This window comes from Rhinolophus ferrumequinum, chromosome 26 (genome assembly GCF_004115265.2).
Source record: "Rhinolophus ferrumequinum isolate MPI-CBG mRhiFer1 chromosome 26, mRhiFer1_v1.p, whole genome shotgun sequence".
Lineage (NCBI taxonomy): Eukaryota > Metazoa > Chordata > Mammalia > Chiroptera > Rhinolophidae > Rhinolophus > Rhinolophus ferrumequinum.
In genome coordinates this window covers 2,999,160-3,021,810 of record NC_046309.1, presented here as the reverse complement: position 1 = coordinate 3,021,810, position 22,651 = coordinate 2,999,160, and the positions used below count along the sequence as shown (strand labels likewise).

The window sequence follows — 22,651 nt, the reverse complement described above, 5'->3', positions numbered from 1 at the left end:
TTTCTACCTGTAGAAAATGCTTTTATGTTTAGTACGAGTATTAAACACATCCCTTAATTAATATGTTGTGTGTAGTACAAGAGTCCACCAGATGGTCACATGCAATCACAGGTAACAAAACACCCTCCAAAGTCAAATGTGAGTATTTGGACTGCAACAAGCGCCACCCTATATGAGAGGTTTGTTAGTCTCTTCACCAAATATTTCCAGTTGTCACTCCAGAAATAGGATGGGATTTCACTTCCCTGCCCCTTGGAAGTTTAGGTGCTGTGACTTTGTCCGGCCAATCATGCGTCCACAGAACCAACCTCGGCCCCTTCTGGAGAGCTTTAAGAGGCAGAGCACAGCCCACCACGTTCTTTTCCTGCTTTCGGAACTGTGGAAGCACAGACATGTCTTCCTCAGCCTGGGTGTGGATGATGCAAAGCTCCCAAGCCAGCCCAGGATAAAAGGGGTAGCATGAGCAAGAAATAAACGTTTGTTTAGTTGACTGAAGCCACGAAGAATTGAGGTTCTCTGCTGGCCCAGCATATTCTAGATATGCTGACATACACATAAAAGGAGTTGAGTACATCATCCTCATCTCGTTTTTGTTTTTGTTTACATAAATTTTATTGGGGAATATTGGGGGACAGAGTGCCTCTCCAGGGCCCATCAGCTCCAAGTCAAGTCGTTGTCCTTCAATCTAGCTGTGGAGGGCGCAGCTCAGCTCCAAGTCCAGTCACCGTTTGCAATCTTTAGTTGCAGGGGGCGCAGCCCACCATCCCATGTGGGAATTGAACTGGCAACCTTCTTGTTGAGAACTCAGGCTCTAACCATCTGAGCCATCTGGCCGCCCCCTCATCTCTAGTTTTGAGAATGTTCTACACCAAGGTGGGACTCAGGCTTATTAAGAGTTTTGAAATATGGAATAAATTTTAGGATATTTTTAAAAAGAAAAGTCCAAAGGTTAGCAAAATAATCAAATATTTTGAAAAGATTTTAAACACTGAAGTAACTGCACATAAAAAAAGCCTCAGGTACAGAAGTAGTATATTAATGACAGCAAGCCCTTACCCATTTACCCAAAAATAAATACGTCTAATACTTGCTCATCCTGAAGGGAGCGAAACCTAAGGGCTTTGGGTTGCACAGGCACTGCCAGCAGCCCCAGCAGCCCCAGCCCGTCGCTGGGGCTGGTCTGCGATGCACAATCAATGCCCCGGCCCTCCCGGTGGCTCCCCGCCTCCTCCTCAGCAGGCCTGTGCAGATGAACCGGTTGCTCCACGTGCTGAAGACTGTGCAGTGGCCACCCCACCCTTGGCAACGCCACTCAGGATCTGTTCTGGGCAGCAATGTACTCAGCTCAAGGACTACATTCCCAGCCTCCTTTGCAGCTACGTGGAGCCATATGACTAAGCTCCAGCCATTACACACAAGCCGACACATATGGTGCTTCTCAGGAGGGCATTTGAAAGGGAGGGATTGCACCCTTAGTCGACTCATCTTTCTGGGATGTGGACGGACCGGGGCTCCAGTGGCCATCACGGAGTCTGTCGGCAAAGCACATCCTAGAAATACGGGAGCAGTGAGATAGGAGGAGCCAAGACCCTGATCACTACGCAGTGCGGTGCCCGCTTCCACGCCACGTTCCCGACTGATGTGAAAGAAAGAAACGCTCCCAGCAAGTCACTGTTATCCTGGGGCCTTTCCAGCACATAAAGACAAAGCCCCTCCAAGCCCAGCACTAGAACCCAGGTCTCCGGACACAGAGCTGGACACTCCAAACACAGATGAGGGCTCTGCACGAGCCAACCTTGGTGAAGGTTGACAGTCGTAACTATTTTATCTTTGCATCACATTGTTTCTAATTATAGTCCAATCCACACTGTGACAACGACATTTTAAAATACCGTTTCGATTCCCAACAATAAAAATCCACGTCTATTTCGAAATACGTCAGTGAGACGAGGGGCAGAGGGCAGGGAGCGGCAGCACTGAACTTGCTCAGTGAAAAAGAGGCTGGAAAAACAATGGCATTTGTCTGTCCAGTATTTTCTGTTCAGGTCCCTAATTCACCAAACCATCTGCTTCCGGTCTATACTGTTATATAACAAACCACCACCAAAATCGAACAGGTGAAAACAATACCATTTTCTGCAATCTACCCTGGGGTCAGCTGTCTGCTTCCTCGGGGTCTCACCGGGGACAGGACGCGGGCACAGCTGGGCATCTCTCTTTCCAGGGAGTCTCAGGTGCCTCCCTCTCCACATGGTCTCTCCAGCAGGGGATGACCTGGCTTCTGGCCTGGTGACTCAGGGCTCCCAGGTGCACAAAAGTGAAGTTCCAGGCCTTCTTAAAACTTAGGCCCCAAGCTAACACAGTGTCATTTCTGCTGCATTCTACTGGTTAAAGTGAGTCACAGCGCTACATGGGGAGGTGACTACACAAACAGCATAAAGCCAGTGGGGACAATTCAATGGGAGTCACCAAAGCCTGACCCCTTTCTCATGTACACGTGAACACACTAATGTATAACCGCTGTGCTCTCTCTCGAGGGCTCAGCTGTCTATAAAATGAGGGGTGAGACGAAACATTGTTGGAATTCTCACCTACTTATAAAATTCTATAACTCTGTAAGTACATAAGTCTGATATGAGAGGAACTTGGCCATACTAACCAAATGCTTCAACCTTGGTAGAATAATTCAACGATGAGAGCTTTCAGGTGAAGAACACGGTTACTCTTTAATACGTTTCATATTGTTATTTTATATGCAACTGGGTGCTCACTCCAGACACATGGTACGTGGTATTAGGATTCCAAAGATCAGGAAATTAGGAAGTTTGGTGGTTTTTTGCTGCTGCTGTTGTTTCGTGTTTTTTTTTTTTGCCTAGGCTCCACTAAAAGATGGAATTAAGAACAAAACACATCAACTTCACTATGACCACCAACTATGTTGCTTCTAATGTAAATGAACTACAATGAGGTATAAAGATTAAAAGTGATCCAGCATAAAAGACATAAGAAATCATTTTAAAACTACCTAATAACAAAAGTCTCATTTAGGGAGACCGACCCAAAGATCACTATGACAACATTCACAAGTTTAGAAAATGAAAAATTTTGAAATGATTTTGTAGTAACATTACTACACATACAGCTTCTAGAGAATTGCTTTGTTTTCATGTTACTCATAATAAGAAACATTCTATAGAGATTTCTGCTGACCTAGCTTTTCTATCTTTCTTCTTTTTCTCTTTATTAAGGACAGCTGTACAGAAAGGAAATCTTTACTGTCTCCCGCCTCCGCCCCCATTAACTACTACATTATTTTATGCCACGGCATTTTTAGAGTGAGTTTAGCATCTCATCACATGTCTGTAACTAACAAGTTCTACGACATCAGGCAAACGCTTGATTGGTGATAATTGATGATAGTGGCAATAACAGTCATAGCAAATACGTATTAACAGCATCCCTACTAAACAGCACTATGTGTGTGCCAGACACTTCTAAATTCTACACACATATAAATTCACAACAGTCCTAAACCAAGTGTGCTAACATGCTCACTTTTCAGACGAGGCAACTAAGGCTCAAAAGAGTTAAGTAACTTCCCAAGGTTAAACAGTCAGTAAGCAGTGGAACCAGGATTTCAATTCAGGCAATCTTGGCTCCAGAATCTGTGATGGCCCCAGAACTTGGTTTTCTCATTTGTAAAACAAGACTATGGTTTAAATTACAGTTGACCCTTGAACAACTCGGTTTGAACTGTGCAGGTCCACTTATACAAGGTTTTTCCCCCATAAATACTGTAAATGTATTTTACAGAAAAATCAAATCCTTTTGATTTTCTTAATAAATTTTCTTTGCTCTAGTTTACTTCGTTGCAATAATACAGTATATAATATACATAACATAGGATACATATGTCATAGGTAAGGCTTCCGGTCAACAGTGGGCTATTCGTAGTTAAGTTTTGGGGAAGTCAGAAGTTATATACAGACTTTCAAGTGTGCAGGGGGCGGGGTCTGGAGCCCTAACCCCCATGTTGTTCAAGGGTCAATTGTATCATCGGCTTGTTAAAAACTGCATAAATGGACCTATGAAAGTATATACTCCCCAGAAGTATTAATGTTTATTATGTATCCTTCCAAACCATTTTTTATGCACAAAATAGTCTGAATTTGTGTGCTTTTAACAAAACAGAATTAGTACTAAATGTACTGCTTTGCGACCCTTGGGAAAATGTCCCTCCAGTCAACAATGTGTCGCAGATACACCTCGCAGCTGGGCACCCACAGGTCTGTGTCCCTGTCCTGAGGAAAACTACACGGAGCCCGCTGATGGCTCCTGTGCTGCTCCCGTGCTGTGCGACTGTTTCTCTCATTTTCTCCGGGGGGCCGTGAGCACCTCTGCACGCATCCGCATACTTGCCCATTTGTACTAGGACTACCTTCTGATTTCCTTTCTCATTTTGATGGACTTTCTCAGTCCCTTCCCTGCCCCCATCTCCTAAGGGTAAGCAAACATCCTAATCCTTTTACTATTTTCCACACAGTCTCCATATTCTCAGTGATTTCTGGTAAATCACATCTTCAATTGCCTATTGTCATCTAACTGCTAAATTGTCATGCTACATCCCCAGCTCTCCCAGATAGGTCTACCTCTAGACATTTACGCCACAAACTTCCTCCTCCTCTGCCTGACCGAATCCTGTCTTCCTTTCCGTCCCCAGCACCAACCACCTACCCTCTGGCAGATCGACTCACACCGCAACTGCTGCACAAGCCTGTTACCTATCTCTGCCTCCAGGTGAGTCCTCTCTTCATTTCATTGCCAGGGTGGTTTTCCTAAAATAGCTATCAGCAAATCACCAAGTACCTACATTCAACTGTACAAAATGCTACACAGAACACAAAGTAATTTAATAACATTCTTGTCCTCAGGAAGACTGCAAATACCTGCTTTTATAACTTTACTTTACAAAATAAAGGGAAATAACCTGGGCATGAGGCAGAGGTTGGAGACCCACGGCCCCCGCATAATCCACAGATTAAATCTAGCCCATAAGGTGTAGTCCCCAAAAGTGCTGTAGCTCTTAATTAATTGAAAACACTTAAAAATGAAGAGATTTCACATAAAAACCGAACCTTTCCAGGCTTTTAAAAAAAAAAATCAGAGTAGAAACAAAGTCCCATCTGGCAACCATCAGCCAGAATTATCTACCAGTGGCACCGAGGCAAGGGATCAAAACTCCCAGGACTCTGCGGCTTTCTTACCATTTTCCCCAAAGGCTTTAAGTGTCAGCTATCACTCAGGCTCTCCCAAGTTGCAAGCAACTCCTTTAAATTACCTACCTGGCCCCGTAAACAATTTATAACCCTAGGACCATAAAGCCCAAGCTCATTAGCCGGACATTCAAGACCATCACAGCTTGGCCCCAACCCCCACGTTAAGCCTCAGTGTTCCAGTCGCACGCCAGGAAAACGCCTGTGACACTTCCTTCCCTCCCCAGTGATTGTGCTCACACTGCTACCCTCTCCCCAACACTCTCTCACTCTCCTTGGCTCAAGTCTACCGATCCACCAAGGTCCACTTCAAGGACTGCGTCCTCCGAATCTTTGTGGACCCGCCTTGGCCACCAGTGAACCTTCCTCTAGAGCTGACCGTCCATCTCAGCACATTACACATGCTCTTTGAATAACATGTGCCAAATGAAAGATCTGAAAAGTTACAGAAGAGTAATTCTCAGAATTCTTCAACAATTTCAGCATTTGTGCATCATCCATCCGTAGTTACTGCTGTCACAAAATTAACAGCAGAAGCAAAGCAAACAATTGCCCTATCTTTCACATGAGGCTTTTTTAAGGAAAGTATAAAAAGAGCTGTGTCATTCCTGCTTCTCTTAACTTGTGTTCTTTAGTCCTTCAAATTCTACAAATAGAGAGACTAACACTTCAATTACAAACTCAAGATTGGTCTACACTAACCACAAGCATACATTTACGTGCAGGCCATTTCAAGGAAAAAAAGGGGAAAGAAAAGACATCAACCCTATTTCACTCAATAACTTCTGCAATCTATACCACCAAGAAGTTCTGAAAATAGCCACTTTAGCACAAACATGATAGAGAAAATTTTTAAAGAGAGAAGGGATTAATGCACTTGTTGAAATTAAACGACGGGCCAAAACAATAAAGAAAAAAAGAGACACACACACACACACACACACACACACACACACAGTGACTGGAAAGTTTATTCTGTATCAGTTAAAATTACGTTCAGTCCAAACACCTCACAGATTAAAAACTCTCAACTCCCATCAAGGGTATCTAACATCTCCCCAATAGGCATCCCCACTCTCCAGAACCAACAACTGACCATTTCCATGTTGGAACGTCAGTGAAGCGCCACGGAAGCCCCTCAGTCATACCTGTAAGTGGCTGAAGGACACAGTTGGACAAGCACTATCTACCCAGAGGAAACCTGCCTGCGGCCGGGGGAATACCTTGCCATTTACAAAAAGGTGGGGGCAAGGTAAAGGGTCTCGTCATTCTGCAAACTGACTGCAAATCTAGCACGGTTACAAGTAACAGAGATAACAGCAAAATGTATGCAATCCCTTTTCAGAATGGGAAAAGAACTGTTGTGATACTTTTAAATTGACATGGACATCCAAGTTGATTGAGTTTACATGTTAATAACCAATATACTGAATATAACATTGTACAGAGGGTGCCATAAAAACGTATACACTTTTAAGAAAGGAAAAAACTGTATTAAAATTGTAATACTCAATATATACCGGTAACAAAAGATGACAACAAGTCATGTGCATACTTTTTTTTGGCACCCCTGGTATATTTGACTAAAACCATCATGTTCTCAAAGTCTAGAAACACCGTGAATAAGATAAACAGGACAAGGGCCAACTACAGTGAGGTTAGGTTAGAGAACCGCCTAACAGCTAGACCCGCTGCCATTCCTGCATCAGCTACCCACGGAACTTAAAACATTTCAGTGCCCAGTAAGTGCCAGAGAGCAGCAATCACTGAAAATTTCCATTTACCTAATTTCTTGAAAAGTAAAAGAAAAAGAATTACTATCATAAAGATTACAAATTGGCATTATCTCAGAGCATAAATAACAGTGACACCTCTCAACTATGAACAGTTGCTTTATGAAACTGCACACATATAGTATAGGCCATAGTTCTTGTGAATCACTTATTTCAAGTTCACAGCTATGGAAATGAGGAATTCTGTCGGGGGAGATCTCACAAAGCTAGAACAGCAGCAATGACAACCGTTTTTTGCTGATCCCCTAGATGACATCACTGGCTATGCTTCATTTTTCTACAGCAACAATGCTCCTGTAGCCTCCTAACAGTAACTGTCCTCTGGAAAGAAAGTGGTGAGGGGCGTCAAGTGGATTCACAAAGGGTAAAGGGCAGCGCCTCGGAAATCCTGCCTCCACCACCTGCTGCTTCCATGCCATCCCCACCCCCCATCCCCCACGTTACTTTGTTGACTTAAGAAATATGGGAGAATGCTTCCCTGGCTTCCCCATTTAGTAATGTGAACATATATTCCAAGGGGGAAAAAAAAAACTTCCCACGTTACTTTGTTGACTTAAGAAATATGGGAGAATGCTTCCCTGGCTTCCCCATTTAGTAATGTGAACATATATTCCAAGGGGGAAAAAAAAAACTTCAGGAAGAGTTTCCTTAACGTTAATAGCAAAGTAATTAGACCTCTTGAATGTGTCTACTCGGTGGCAAGAGCTTCTTCACCAATGGCAAGGCCCGTCTGTATCCCTGAGAAAGATTATGAGCTACTCCAAATAACCAAATAATTAGATAGTCCTTTCTGAGGAGAAGTTTTAGACAAATGTAAATTTCACTGTTCCACTTGACATTTGTTCTACAGGAAATTCCTATTTATATACTTACTTTTCAAACTCTGCCTCTAAGATTAATAGTTTCAGTCCAGAAGTCTTGATTTTAAGTAGTAAACATAATTTTAAAGTAATAATAGTAATGTAAAATCAGTAACTATATAGCCTATGCTTCTTTAATTTGACAAAACATAAAAATTATCAAATAGTATAAAAAAATGTTTAATTTACTTACCTAATCATTAAAAATTCAAACTCAAAGAAAGTGTAATTAGCAATGCATGGTTACCTTTTCTTTAAATCCAAAGACAAATACATAAACCCACTTTTTAAAAAATAGTATCATAATGCATCCATCTTCTCTAGCATAAAACAATCCACTTCATGACCATTTAAATAACACTAACAATTTAGAAAGCTGTACCCTCATTGCATTTCACAAAGATTAATTTTTATTTCTCACATATAATTAATTTGCAAACAATTTTAGCATTTACAAACCCAATTTACATTTGCTACCTATCAGTTTCACTTTCAGGGTCTTCAGTACCCAATTAAATAAAGGGTCTTTTCTGAATGTATCTTAATACCATGTAGACCTACCCTACTGAAAACCCTTGTTGGCTTTCATTTCACTTATTAGTTTCCATTTACATGTTTCTAAAACAACTGGAGATTCCATTCCAACCCCTTCAAAAGACACACCTAATTTTAAAGAATTCACTAAAAAGTCTGGAACCATCAAAGTTACCATTAAATTTAATTTCCTATAAGGAATGCTGTAAGAATTTTCAAATCTAAGAGAAAACTCTTTTAAGATGCTTTAGAGCTGTTCCAAACATTTTCCAAAGTGCTGATGCTTTTATACTGTTAGAGATTAGTGTGTTCTGTAGAAATTTTTGAACTTCTCAAAGGGCTACACTTCCCTTCATTCAAAACACCAGAGATAAAAACAATAAAGTGGCACTACCCCAAATCAACCTTTCTTCTGCTGCACCCAGAAGTCACACTAATACAAATGAGGAGCTCATTTCACTCTCAGGGTGGGTGGGGGATGTGTATGGGTGAGGGGCTTGACAACAGAGACAGGTGTACTCTTGCTGGAGTTAAGAATTTAAAAATAAATCTAAACCATATAATATTCCCAAATTAATGTTCAGAAAGAAACAAAGAAGTGCTTTCTAAAGAGTGAAAATGGGAAGCAATCAAATAAAAACCCGAATATGGCTTGATATGTGTTTCTGTAAAGGATACAAAAAGTGGCAAAGAAGTTTAAAGTTACTTAAAACCCCAGCTTTGTTCTCCAAGTTTCAGTTAATATAAGAATAATGACGGCACTTTATAGCATACATTACATTACAATGCAAGTGGAAGAATAACGTTAACTTTGTATCACAAAGAAACTAATGTAATGATATATATATACACACATCCTGTGCTTGTTTCCCTGACGACTTGTCACAGCTGCCGTAGTTAAGAGCTGGCATAAAATATGGAGGCAAGTTGAAGGCCCTGAATGAATCATTTTCGTAGTAAAAGGACAGCAAAGCCAAACAGAGCACATCCAGTCAAGGGGATTCATGGGGTTCCCACAACCCTGCTGGGCTCTGCCTCAGTTAACACTATGTTTACTATGTATCACCAAACACAACAATATTACTAAATGAACCACAACGAAAAATAACAGTATCCATAGATGTGCAGCTTTCCTCCTCTCCCGTGCACCCTTCCGCTACCAACAGTTCAACAGATGATCGTACAATGCAATGAGTAAGCAACACACGCCATTCTACAACTTGGAAGACAGTCACAGATCTTCCCCGGCACCCTCCAGAGCCACAAGGGCTGAGCGACTCACTGGCACCACAACGGGTGTCTTCATTTCCAGGCGAAGTTGCCGTAGAACCATTCTGTAAAAAGCCTCTTCCAGCAACCGAGAGACCTGAGGTCTACAGCCCTGGTGCATGTTCCAAAGCCACCGAAAGCGATTCCTGACCCAGTAACCGCTCGGACCACCCCGTCAATGGAAGTTGGGCACCGCTTCCCTCTGTGTCCCGGGAGTAAACGTGCTGTGCACGGCCGGCCGGTGGGGGAACACGGCGGCCTTTCCCAAACTTCCTGCACGCTTTGCCTTCAGCTGTGCGATCGCAAGGAGTTGTGCGTTTGGGTGCTGGGCAGTGTGCTCCGCGGTGGGGGAGGGGAAGGAAGAAGTCAAATGACTTCCTAATATATCATTAAAGGGGGAAAGCGCAGGTCTGGGAGCAAGAAAACTTAAAGCAGCAACTAGCTGACAAAGAAACCGGCACTCGCGCCCCCCGTGTGCACCCCCGCCCCCGCCCCCCCCCGCCGGGCAGGAGACCACCTGGCCGCGGCATTTGACAGCTCCGCCGGCGTCCCGGGGCGCGCCGCTTTGTAGTTGACAATAAACTCGTCCGGGCACTGCCAGGTGTGCCTCGGTGTTTGTTTTTTAAATGACCCGGCTAGGCCAACAGGCAGCCACGAGAAATTTCGGCAAAAAGAGAAGCACCAAGAAAGCTCGGCGCGAGGGCCCAAGTAAAAAGTAAAGTGCGGCGTCGGCGCGAGCCGGCGGGGCCCGGCGGGGCGGAGAGAGGTGCGGGGCGCCCGCGGGAGGCCCGCCGGGCGCGGGCGAGGGGCGCGGGGCAGGGGCGCCGGCGGGCGGGCGGGAGGGCGCCCCGGGCCGGGGACGCGCGGCGGGCGGCCGGCCCCACCCCCACCCCGCGGGGGCGGCGGGCGCGGGGGCGGCGGGCCGGGCGCGCGGTGACAGCTCCGGCCCGGCGCCGCCGCTGGCTCCCGGCCTGGCTCCCTCACACTCAACTTACTTCTTTCTGGCTCTCTGGAAAGGGGAAGCGCCATCTTTGCGAGGCCGGCCCCGAGGTCTTTTGTCTGCGGCTGCGGGGCTCGGGGCCGGGGCTCCGGGCTCCTCGGGGGGTGCTGGCGGCGGCTGCGGCTGCTCCGCGCTCCTGTCCTCCTCCGACGACATCCTAGTCACCAGGAAAGACACATGGATCCCGGTCCTCCTCCTGGGGGGCTCCTCCCGCCGCCGCGGCCGCCGCCGCCGCCGCCGCTGCTGCTCGGGTTCCTCCTCCCCGGCTCAGCCTCTCGCATTGCCCGCAGCCCCGGGAGCAGCAGCAGGTACCGGGAGAGGCGGCAACATGGAGCGAGCAGGACACGCACTCACACACATACGCGCGGGCGCGCGCACCTCGGCGCGCAGGGGCCGGGCGGGGGGCGGCGGGCGGGGCGCGGGCGGAGGGAGGGAGGGGCCGGGCCGGCCGGGCGGGCGGGGAGGTGCGGGCGGCGGCGGGCGGGGCGCGGGCGGGGGCCGGGTGCGGGCGCGGGCGGGGAGCCGCGCGGAGGGCGCCGGCCCGGGTCTCCGCCCGCGCCCCTCCCCCAGGCCGCCCGCGGCGGGAGGAGAAAGGCCGCGGGCCCGGGCGGGGGGGTCGCGCCCCGGCTGCCCCTCCCCCGCGCCGGCCGCGTCAGGCCGGGCGGCGGCGGCGAAGTTTTGACAGCTGCTCCAGTTGTTGTTGTGGGTTCCGGGCTGTGCGAGCGCCGGCCCCTCAGCGCCCGCGCCCGCCCTCCCGGGCAGGGGAGGAGGAAGTTTTGCGGGTGTGCGTGCACCACACACACACACTCACAGCACCGTGGCCGTCGCGCGAGGGCCGCGCCGGGGCTCCCCCGGGCGCCCCGCACCGCGGGCCTCTCAAACTCGCCGCCGTCTCGCCCACACACGGCCCCGCGACGCCCCCGCCCCCTCCCCTCCCCCACCCGCCGGCCCGGCCGCCCCCCGCGCGCCGCCGCTGCCACTCACGGGGCTCGCTCCGCGCATGCGCCGCCCGCGGACGCGCCGCCGCCGCTGACCTCACCGCCCCTCCCCCGCCCCCGCTCGCTCCGGCTCTGACGCGGCGGCCCCGCCGCGACTCCGGCTCCGGCTCCGGCTGCGGCTCGGGAGAGCGCCAAGCTGCGGAGGCGGCGGTCCGGGATCGGGGTCCGGGGAATACGCGGGGGGAGCGGGAGGACGAGGAGGGCCGTGTCCACGCTCCCCACGCGCTGGGTCTCCCGGGAGGCGCTGGCGGGGGGAGGCTCGGACCTGGGTGTGTGTGTGCGCGTGTGTGTGTGTTTGCACAACCGGGTGTGTGTGTGTGGACCGAGCCCGGGCGCGCGCGTGCGCGCGTGTGTACACCCGTGTGTGTGTGTGTGTGTGTGTGTGTGTGTGTGTGGACCGAGCCCGGGCAGACTTCACCGCCTCACGTTCAGGCTTCTTCCGCTTTAATGCCTGTCTATGGAGAAGAAATGGAGTGCAACTTCGTTACAATCCCATTCCAGTGACAGTTTCGCTATTGTAACGTCATTTTAAAAACGATCCAGCAAGGGCTTATAAAGCTGTCAGACAAAAAGAACGATGACATTTTGAGGCATGAAACGCTGAAATATATAATAAACCAATAGAAACCCTACAACTTGGTCTTAACGTCCAACGTGTTGGGATTAAGAGGCAAAATTCGAAGTACTTCCAAGCCACCTTTTTCTTATACTGCGTGAAAATGGTACAAGAAAAATGGGGCTAAAATTAGAAATGTGAAATAGGCGCTTTCTCAGGAGGGGCAGCTACAAATGCGGAATTCTGGGTTTCTTCTAAGAGGGAGGTAACACTTGCACAATCCGCTCTTCTCTGCTTCCCTCCCCACTCACTATTATTGATGGGTATAGCGGAGTGAAAACAGATTTCAGTTGGGAGAAAATATTAAGACCTATCAACCATTTGCAAAAGAATCGGGATACACTGTGATTTCATCAGCATATATTCTAGGCCGGACACACTAGGCACTTTCTGATTATGATTTCTTACCATCTTCACCGCACGGTTTTAGTATAGGGCAAAAAGAATATGCTGGTTTTTCCGGCTGCCGTTCACCTTCCCTTCCTCCAATAGCCAAACCATAAACTTTGAACTGTGTTTCCTATTTGGGCGAAATATACAGTTTGACTTCCAGAGTCTATTCTGACTAAAAGCATAGTTTTTGAAATGGCTGAAATGAAGACTACATAGTAAGATAGTCATTTGAATTCCTTCAGGGTTTAATCCCTGCTGGATTTTTCAAAGTTTACAAAATTTACAGCCACGGGAATTTTGAGCTTGGGGAGAAGCTGGCGTGGTAAATGCAAACTATAAACTAAAAGTGTCTATTATACATAGAAATACAACATAAACGTGACTAATAAATTTATGAAGTATATTTAAAGTTTACTCATCCTTTTTCATTTTTCCACACATTAAAGTACATTTTCAAAAACTGGATTATCGATCAAAATGTTTATCTGTGTTCAATGCTGAAATTAGAATAGCCATTTCTAACTGAGTTTCATATACACAAAATTGAATGTCAAGATAATTTAGCCTACTTCTTCAGCAGTTGGGAGAATTTAAGTGTCAGTATGTGCAAACTGCAAGTCACTCCTGCTGGAGAGAAGTTTTAAAAGGAAACAACCAGACACTGAGGACAGAAAAGTGGGTGGAATGGACGAAAGGATACAGAGGTTTGCAGGGTCATGCTTCTGGAAAGATAAAAGCTGATGAAGGTGTAAGCCCAGCCTTGAATCTCCATTCCTTTGGCTGCTGTGAGCAGACAAGTGGGTAGGATCTGTTGAAAGAGGCTAGCAGGCTCATAGGCATCGAAGTTGTCATGGCAGAACAAATGAAATACAACCCAGGAGGCAGAGGAAGTATTCAAGAAATACTTATTCAACATAAATAAAGGTTCCCAAAGATTTTTCCTTCTCCATTATCCAAATTACACAGCTTTGAGACCACAATGGCAGCAAAATTCCAGAAGGCAGAAGCTGAGGTTCCTCCAAATTATAAAATCAGATAGGCATAAGCATCTGTAAAGACCAAAAAAAAAAGGAAAGTCTACTTTCTAATAGGTCCACATGTTAAATAGGCATTTTTTCAATATGGTAGACATGCACCAAACTGTTAACAACTATCACCTCTGAAGGGTTGGATTACAAGGGACTTTCATTTTCTATATTACATTTCTCTGTAATAATATAATCTTTCTGATTATACATGTAGTATAATCAGAGGTATATATTAAATATTTAAAATGTGGGTGTGGGTGAGTGTTGTTATCTGCAACAAAGAAAAAGCAACCTCTCATGAAACTGTAAGCAAATGAGATTCCCAGAGTCTAGCAAACAAGTGACAGTATAAAAAAAACACCCATTCTTACTATGCAAAGGCCTACAAATGCATTGACATGGTCTTCATTTAGAATGTCTTTATTGTTTTGTTTTAATGAATGTAAAAATATATGGCTGTCCGATAAAGTCACTGTTAATTGTCCCTCTCTTTTTGTTTTCCCATAAAGCCTTAAATTCCTCAGTGCTTTTTAGGAACCAAACTTTCACAGTTGTGGAAGGATCACTGAAAACTTAAATTCTAGATCTTGTAACTTCTGTGTTCATATTTTCACTATCAAAGTTACACTTTAAAAAGTTACAGTACTGGCTGTCATTTTTTTCTCCTTTATTTTTCAGCAGAAAAAATGTTTTAAAAGAATTTCAGTCACTTAAAATTAGTTCATATTCAGTCCATAGTGCATTTTCAGCTCTTAAAATTCATATTGCTTTACTAAAGTTATTTCGGTAATGCCTACCATGTATCTGTGTGGTAGACAAAATAAAGGGAGAAATTGAGAAGAAAATAAACAGAACAATTACCTGCACTAATAATTTGTGGAGAAAAGTCTGAGGCATAAGCAGACCTTGTACCGCACATTTCACATAGATAAGAATCTTGCCCTCCAGGGGCCTGTACTCTAAGCCTGGCACTACCTAACAAGATAAACACAAAAGGGACAAGCAGGCAACTGAAAAATAGACATGGAAAAATGTACCAATAGGAAGATTAAATATTTACATCCATTGTGTACAAGACCATAGTTTTAAAAGAAATGCATCTGGGAGTTTGGGGTGGGAGTTAGCAGACTTCTGTCTGTTCAGAAGAGGGTGGCACAGAAAACACTCTGCCAGTAAGTGTTGTAAACTAGAAATGAGCGCGCTCGATCTCTCTCTCTCTCTCTCTCTCTCTCTCTCTCTCTCTCTCTCTCTCTCACACACACACACACACACAGACACACACACTTTCTTAGATTCCTCTCCATTACTGATATACCAGACGATTGTATGAGATTCCTAGGTATGCCATACCAACTACCACAAACCAGGTGGCTTTAAACAACATCAATTTCTTCTCTCGCAGTGCAGCTCTGTCAGCCAGACGTCCCAACCCAGGCTCCTGCGTAGGCTCTGAGGGAGAATCTGTTTCGTGCCTCCCTCTGCTCACTGACTAGTAGGCGTGTCACTTCAATCTTTGCCTGTCATCACATGGCTGTCTTCCCTGTGTCTCTGTGTCCTCACACAGTGTTCTCTCTGTGTGTGTCTTTTCTTGTAAGGACACCAATCATATGGGATTCAAGATTCACCCTACTCCAGTGTGACCTCGTCTTAATGAATTACATTTGCAGCAAGCACTCTTACTTCCAAATAAGGTCACACTTTGAGTTTCCAGGAAGGATGTGAATGTTGCAGGGACAAAATTCAACCCAATACAACTAGCCAATAGCCTACATTGATGCCTACCGCCCTTAGCAGATCGAAATGTATATTGTTAGAAAATTAAATGTTATAATGGGTTCACTGCATGCAAACTCTTCTTGGCACAAAACTTTGTATTTACATTTATTTTATCGCTAGTCAATCTATCTAAAGGATAAATAAACTCAAAGTGAATTTAATAATGACCATGTCCACATAGTAAAGCGTAAAACTGAGATTTAACAGTTCCTTGGTTAATGTGATCTTCGTAAAGGTAGGTCTAAACTTTTTCAGTCCAAAATGTATTATCTGGGTCCTGTTTTATGAGACTGACTGTCTTTGAGGGTCAAAGACGCTGATGAGATCGTCACTGTCTCCTGTGCTGTGTAGTCAAACAGGAGAGGATTTCACAAAAGAGAATTACATAACTTTCCGTTGGGAATGGAACTCACAGTCCCATCGATCACCCTTCAGGTTGAAACCTAAGTTCCGTGACCTGGCTCTTTAGGTCCAGGCGAGCCCGTCATCCTCCAGTCATCTCCTTTCATCCACTCCCCACTTCCTCCTCACCATGAGCTCCAGCCTTCAGGGCGACTTTTGGTGCACAACACAGTTCACCAGGCTGTCCCAATCCCCCTTCCATTTTCTCCTGGCCAATTCCTACCTTGCTTTCTTTTCTTCGGCTCTCACTCTAGACTTCACTTCCACCCCAGAGCACCACTCCCCGCTTGACGATGGTTTATGTCCCCCTGGATGCGTCTATAACACCTGTGCGTTCCCCCATCACACCTCTCCTGGCCTGTAATGAGCTGCCAGACTAGCGGTCTGTATCCCACCCTAAGACCTGTGGAGACAGCCACAGCTGTCTGCCTTATTCACCTTTTATCCCTATTATGTAGTAGCAGCTCAATAAATAGTTGTGGAATAAGTGAAATAAAGGAAAATGTATGTTAAATGTAGGAAAAAGAGCTAAGATGACCCTTCACAGGAGTGTTTGTTTTTATAAAAAAGAAACTGTATCTTTATAAACAATGTATACATGCAAACTTTGCTGCTTTGATACATTTTATGTTGGTCATTACAGGTTCCATTTCTATAAATAAACAGGCAAGTCATCTTTGCGTCTATAACCAACTTTTGGTGTGACCTTCTTCTCAGTGGTTCTGACTTTCAGAAGCCTGGGCGTGGAAAACCACGCCTGTTTCTCATGCATGGAGTCTGCAAAATCCACAGAGATCAAAAAACTTGTCCACGGGCTGCCCAGTGGTGGCTCAGGCAGTTAGAGCTCCATGCTCCTAACTCCGAAGGCTGCCGGTTCTATTCCCACATGGGCCAGAGGGCTCTCAACCACAAGGTTGCCAGTTCGATTCCTCGAGTCCCGCAAGGGATGGTGCGCTTTGCCCCCTGCAACTAGCAACGGCAACTGGACCTGGAGCTGAGCTGCGCCCTCCACAACTAAGACTGAAAGGACAACAACTTGAAGCTGAACGGCACCCTCCACAACTAAGACTGAAAGGACAACTACTGGACTTGGAAAAAAGGCCTGGAAGTACACACTGTTCCCCAATAAAGTCCTGTTCCCCTTCCCCAATAAAATCTTAAAAAAAAAAAAAAAAAAGACTTGTCCACTGTCTTCAGACAACATAGTATCTGCTTAGAAAAATTTCTCTCAGGCAAGATGATGTTGAGGGGGAAATGAGCACCGAGTAGCACATACAGTATGTATCCTACACTCCACTTCTGTAAAACTGTGTGAATCTACAACTGCCTGCGTATACATACCTGTAAAGTAATAGTGTTCAGCAAACTGTAAGCAAGGATTGTCTCTAGGCTGGGAGTCCTCAGGACATTGACTTTCTTTGCACTTTTCAACGTCCACTGTGATTTGTTTTTCTGTTTTTTCTCTCTACCATCTTGTCTGTGGAAATATTAAAACAATGCCCACCATACTATCATGATTCTTGACTTGTATCATCGGCTCCAGTGTTCTGTTTTTTCCTTACGGACATCTGCCATTAAACGAGGTAAAAAGGGTTTTTCCCAAATGAAAATGAATGGTATTGCTCTTTCCCCTAATCTTAACAAATACACTCATCACCTCCAGTTGGCGCTCTGCCTAAGCCTGTGGGACTTGTTCACTTGGTAAAAATCCCTCCCTCGTTGGTCTCTATGTTCCTGTCATCTCTGTATTCCCCATTATATTGAACATAGTAGGTGCTCAATAAATATTTGTTAAACTCAAAAAGAAGCAATCATTCCTCCAATAGGCTCCACATGAGGAAAGTAGGGAGCAAGGGAGAGAGGGAGAATGGAAGGAGGGAGCTTAAATTCTACGGGGTGGGGGTTGGGGTCCGGGGTGGGGGGGAGGGTCCCAGCTCCATTCATTTTGGTTTTCTACCTTCCTGTCCACTGGGAGGCTGGTCCCATGCGCTCCTCTGTGTGTTCCTATTTGTCTGTAGGCCAGCATGTTTCCCTCCTTTATCTTGGCCTGCCTTTGCCAGCTCAGTGACATCACCGTCATTGGCAGGAGTTGTCGCACTCTGTGCAGCCTCACACACCTGCAACCTGAACGACAAACAGACCAACAGACACCTTAAGGAACCTGATGAACAGCACAAACAGATAAGGTGGCCAAAGAGGCAAAGCTGACAGATAAGAAAACATGGCTAGTATTACACAGTACTGCACAAGGGAGTAAAACCCACAAAACACTGCTTCCCTCTCACACCAACAGAAACAAACGACAGAGGAGCCACCGCTCCATCAGGAATTTGAAGTGGGTGGATATGGTCATCTGATTCACTGTCTTGTCATGGGCTCCAAAGAGTCAATGAAACTCTGGGGACTGGCACATATGCGTGTCCGTACCTGCTGGACAACCAGGCCTGACTTCTGCCTGCCCGCAGGCCCTCCCCAACTCTAACCATCCTTCTGTGACCTCATTCCCTGCCCCTGGTTCCATGTGCCATACTGTGACTTCACCAAGATAAGACCTGCTTCAGCTACCAGCTTCCCAGGCCCCAAGGGTCGCGTTCCTTCACAGAACAATTTGGGGAGAGGGGTGGTTTTAGGCCTGAGCTCTCAGCAGGTCATCCCTAGGGTCTGGAGCACCTACTTCTCTAGTTGATGGGCTTTTGGCTCCTTTGTCCACTGACCCCTTGAGTAGCTGCTGTTTTTGGAGGTTTCTGCAGCCCGGTGGGCTCCCCCTGTCCACAGGCCATGGACAGCGGAAGCTCCTCCGCGCAGGAGCTGCCGGAGCGGCTGTGGCCCTGCCCAAGGGGTCCCGGAGCCCAAGGGCAGCACCTGCTCAGCAGCCTGGCCCCAGCGCACACCCTGGCCAGAGTCATCCGGCCGTGCTACGGCCCCCACGGACGCCAGAAGCTCCTGGTGACTGCCAGCGGAGACACCGTCCTCACGGGGTATGCCACCGCCATCCTCGGGGCGCTGGAGCTGGAACACCCCGCCGCCCGGCTGCTGCGGGACGCAGCCCTCGGCCAGGCTGAGCACAGCGGCGACGGCACAGCCTTCGTGCTGCTGCTGGCAGAGGCTCTGCTGGCGCAGGCCGAGCGCTTGCTGCTGGCCGGCCTGCCTCGCGCCCAGCTCCGGGAGGCCTACGCCAGGGCGACCGCAGAGACCCTGGCCCTTTTGCCCTCACTGGCGATCCGGTCCCTGGGGCCTTTGGAAGACCCGTTTTGGGTTCTCTACTCGGTGATGAATACCCACACTCTGTCCGGGACGGAATACTTAACCATGCTGGTGGCCCAAGCGTGCGGGGCGGCCCAGGAGCTGGATGGCAGCTTCCACCCCGAGCGCGTGGGGGTGTGCACGCTGCCGGGAGGACACCTGGAGGACTCGTGCCTGCTCCCGGGACTGGCCGTGTTCGGGAAGCCCTGCGGGCAAGTGACCTTGGTGCCGAGGGGCGCTAGGGTGGCCCTCTTTGCTTGCACCTTTGGTCTTGCCAATCCAAACGCACCTGCCACCGCCCGTCTGTCTAGTCCTGCTGACCTCGCTAAATTTAGGAAAGGAAGCGAGCAACTGATAGACAAGCAAGTCGCCCAGCTGGCAACCGCGGACATCAACGTGGCGGTGGTATGGGGGGAAGTGGAGGCAAAGACCCTGATGCAGGCCGACAAGTACGGCATCATGGTGATTCAGGTCGAGGCCCGGCGGCAGCTGGTTTACCTGAGTGAGGTCCTGGGCACCCCTTTGATGCCTTACCTGATCCCCCCACTGGAGCCAGGGAGGTGCCAGCGGGTGTACAAGCAGGAGCTGGGAGATGGTCTGGCTGTGGTATTCGAATGGCAATGTCAAGACGCCCCTGCCCTCACGCTGGTCTTTCGGGGGGCCACGACTGAGGGGCTGCGGGCGGCAGAGCAGGCTGCCCATCAGGGCATCGAGGCCTTTCGCCAGTTGTGCCAGGACCCCAGACTGCTCCCGGGAGCTGGGGCCACAGAGATGGCGCTGGCGACAATCCTCTCAGAGAAAGGAACCAGATTGGAAGGGCCTGACGGCCCTGTCTTCCAGGCATTTGCCCAGGCCCTGCAGTCTCTTCCTGCAACCTTGGCAGACAATGCAGGCCTAAGTGTCTCCAACGTGATGGCAGAAATGAATGCTGCTCACCAAGCTGGGGGCTTCCTCGCAGGAGTGGGAGATGAAGGGATAATAAATGTGGCCCAGGAGGAGGTGTGGGACACCCTAATCACCAAAGCCCAAGGACTCCAAGCGGTGGCCGATGTGGCAATCCAGCTGGCCACTGTCGACGAAATCATAGTGGCCAAGGAAAGTTCCACACGGCAGCCAGACTCGAATCCTAAACCTCCGAAGGCAAAGAAACGCCCATCTCCTCTGGGGGAAAAAGTCCCGTAACAAACAAGTAGCAACATCTTCAATAAAATGGGGGTGGCCGAGGAGGGCACGATCACCCAAAATGGGTATTTGCTTTACTTATTCCCTCCATGTTTGGTACCGTTAGAATCCATTTATTTACTTAAAAAATAACACAAAAGATCATAAGATAAAGGTTCTTTTCGTTGACTTACTTCCTTTCAGACTCTTGGCTCTTTTCATTTCCTGTTTCTCTCCTTTGGAGTCTGTTCCTTTCCTCCAATAAGAGCAGGATTCAATTCTATTAAATATTTTTAAATTGAGTACCTGGGCTTTGTGGATGCAAAAAAAAAAAAAAAAAAAAAAGTACAGGAATCTCTCCCCAGCTATTTGAGTCTTCCCTGCACGATATTCTAATATGTGTGCCTTTCCGTCTAGACATAACTTTAGCAATCTGAGAGCATCAGCTCTGGCTTACAGGAGTGGCCACTCATTCTTGTGATTATTTGGGAAAAGAAAGGAATGTTACTTTAAGGGAAGAAAGAGGAGGAGGAGGAGGAGGGAGGCAAAGGAAGGAGAAGGAGGAAAAGGAGGAGGAGGAGGAGAAGGAGAAACTGAAGAGGAGGAAGAAAAAGGAGAAGAGGAAGGAGAAGAACTGATGCAAATCAGCTGGCAAGCAGAAATATATTTAAAAAACAAAAAAGCATCCTTAGCATAGATAACAAAAGATAAGAACACACACCTTAGAAATACACTAAGGCTGTTCTGCAGGGGAGGGGAGCGCAGCGCACCAGGGTACCTGGGCGGGGCTACAATCATGACTGGATCCGCCCTGTCTGGCATTAACCGTGAGTTTGAGCAGAGCTTGGAGCAGAGCCTTTTCCACTTGAACCATCCAAGTTACTCTGCTTGTGGGAAAAGAGCAGAACCTAGGAACAGAATCTAGGAGATGGGAAGCCGCAATCTCTTAGAATCATTAAAAAAAAAAAGCTGTAAACATTTGGAGAGAGAACCAGATTCAAGAAACAAAGGTCTCATAGCGACATATTAGCTGCAACAAAGCAAAACAAATTTGCAAAAAGTCCTGACTAGCTGTTAGTGAACAAAGGATGGCACGAGGAAGTGTACAGAACTATACTCCATTACTCATTTAAGATGTATAAAACATTCTTGATGTGTCTCTCCTTGTTTTATCTTCATCATTATATTTTAGTGAATATAACTGCCCTTACTCGTCGTAGTTCTGTAGTCTCACAGTCTCAAATTCCGTAACAGTGATAATGATGGAAATAGTTAACTTTTTAAAACGTTTCAAAAGAACTTTATTTAAATTTTATTTAATGATCAAAACTTCACTGAACTCACAATGAATAACGTTTTCACGTCCAGATCATCATGAATCTTTTTAAACATCTTACCTGTGTATTCTGCCTCCTGCGCCCACTGGTTCCAGAACGCCAGCATTGCAGAGGCCTCCAGGCAGCGGCCTACCTGGGCTTCCCTCGTGAGAGACACCCAAGCAAGCACTGGACCTGCATTCCCCCTCCAGAAGACACGATCTGTCAGCCAATCTCAACCTTCCCTGTGTAGATTCAAAATATTACATGTTTCACATCTCATTTTTACCTTCATCTTGATCAAAAACCTATTTCAATTTTATTAATGTAATTTGTTTACAAAAGGCATAACCCATTGCAATATTGTTTCATGTGAAAAATAGTTGCCAAAACTACTTGCAATTTTTTTTACATTGGATTTTAATTTGAGAAGAATCTACACATGCTTTAATTCCTGAAACGAAATGGAAAACATTTAAAAATACACACAGATGTGACTGAAATGCAGTCTTTTTAAATTGAGATATAATTGAAATGACATTGTATTTGTTTTACGTGTGCAACATAATGATTTGATATATTGTGTATACTGCAAAATGATCACAATAAGTTTAGTTAATATCCATCACCACGCAATCAATTTTTTTCTTGTGATAAGCACTTTTAAGATCTACTCTTAGCAAACTTCAAATATACAATATACTATTGTTAACTATAGTTACCATGCTGTACATTACATCCCCAAGACTTATACCTGAAAGTTTGACCTTTTGACTACTCACCCATTCCACCCACTCTCCCCACTCCACCCCGACCCCGCCTTCACTTCCAGCAAACACTAATCTGTCCTCTGTATCTAAGAGTTTGTTTTTCCTTTTAGATTTCACATATAATTGGATCATACAGTATTTGTCTTTCTCTGACTTATTTCACTTAGCACACTTAGCATAATGTCTTCTATCCTTTTTTTTTTAATCCATGGACACTTA

At 46.6% G+C, this 22,651-nt stretch overlaps 2 protein-coding genes across 18 annotated transcripts in view; one reads left to right on the top strand and one right to left on the bottom strand.

The window, feature by feature from the left end:
- KMT2C (lysine methyltransferase 2C) overlaps window positions 1-11,123 on the bottom strand; it is a 220,031-nt gene extending 208,908 nt beyond the window's left edge. For all 17 annotated transcript variants that reach the window (XM_033098949.1, XM_033098954.1, XM_033098955.1 and 14 more), the window contains exon 1: window positions 10,725-11,123. In XM_033098949.1, coding sequence (XP_032954840.1) covers window positions 10,725-10,885 — 161 coding nt within the window. In that variant the 5' untranslated portion in view covers window positions 10,886-11,123. The remainder of the gene's footprint in view (window positions 1-10,724) is intronic.
- A 7,597-nt stretch (window positions 11,124-18,720) lies between these two features.
- On the top strand, window positions 18,721-20,367 carry CCT8L2 (chaperonin containing TCP1 subunit 8 like 2). The gene has a single exon (XM_033098629.1). It carries the CDS (start codon window positions 18,721-18,723, stop codon window positions 20,365-20,367), a length of 1,647 nt encoding a protein of 548 aa, XP_032954520.1.
- Window positions 20,368-22,651: the final 2,284 nt, after the last annotated feature.

What these genes read in the sequence shown, in the direction of transcription:
- CCT8L2 (XM_033098629.1), top strand. Translation starts at nt 18,721, where the DNA reads ATGGACAGCGGAAGCTCCTCCGCGCAGGAGCTGCCGGAGCGGCTGTGG.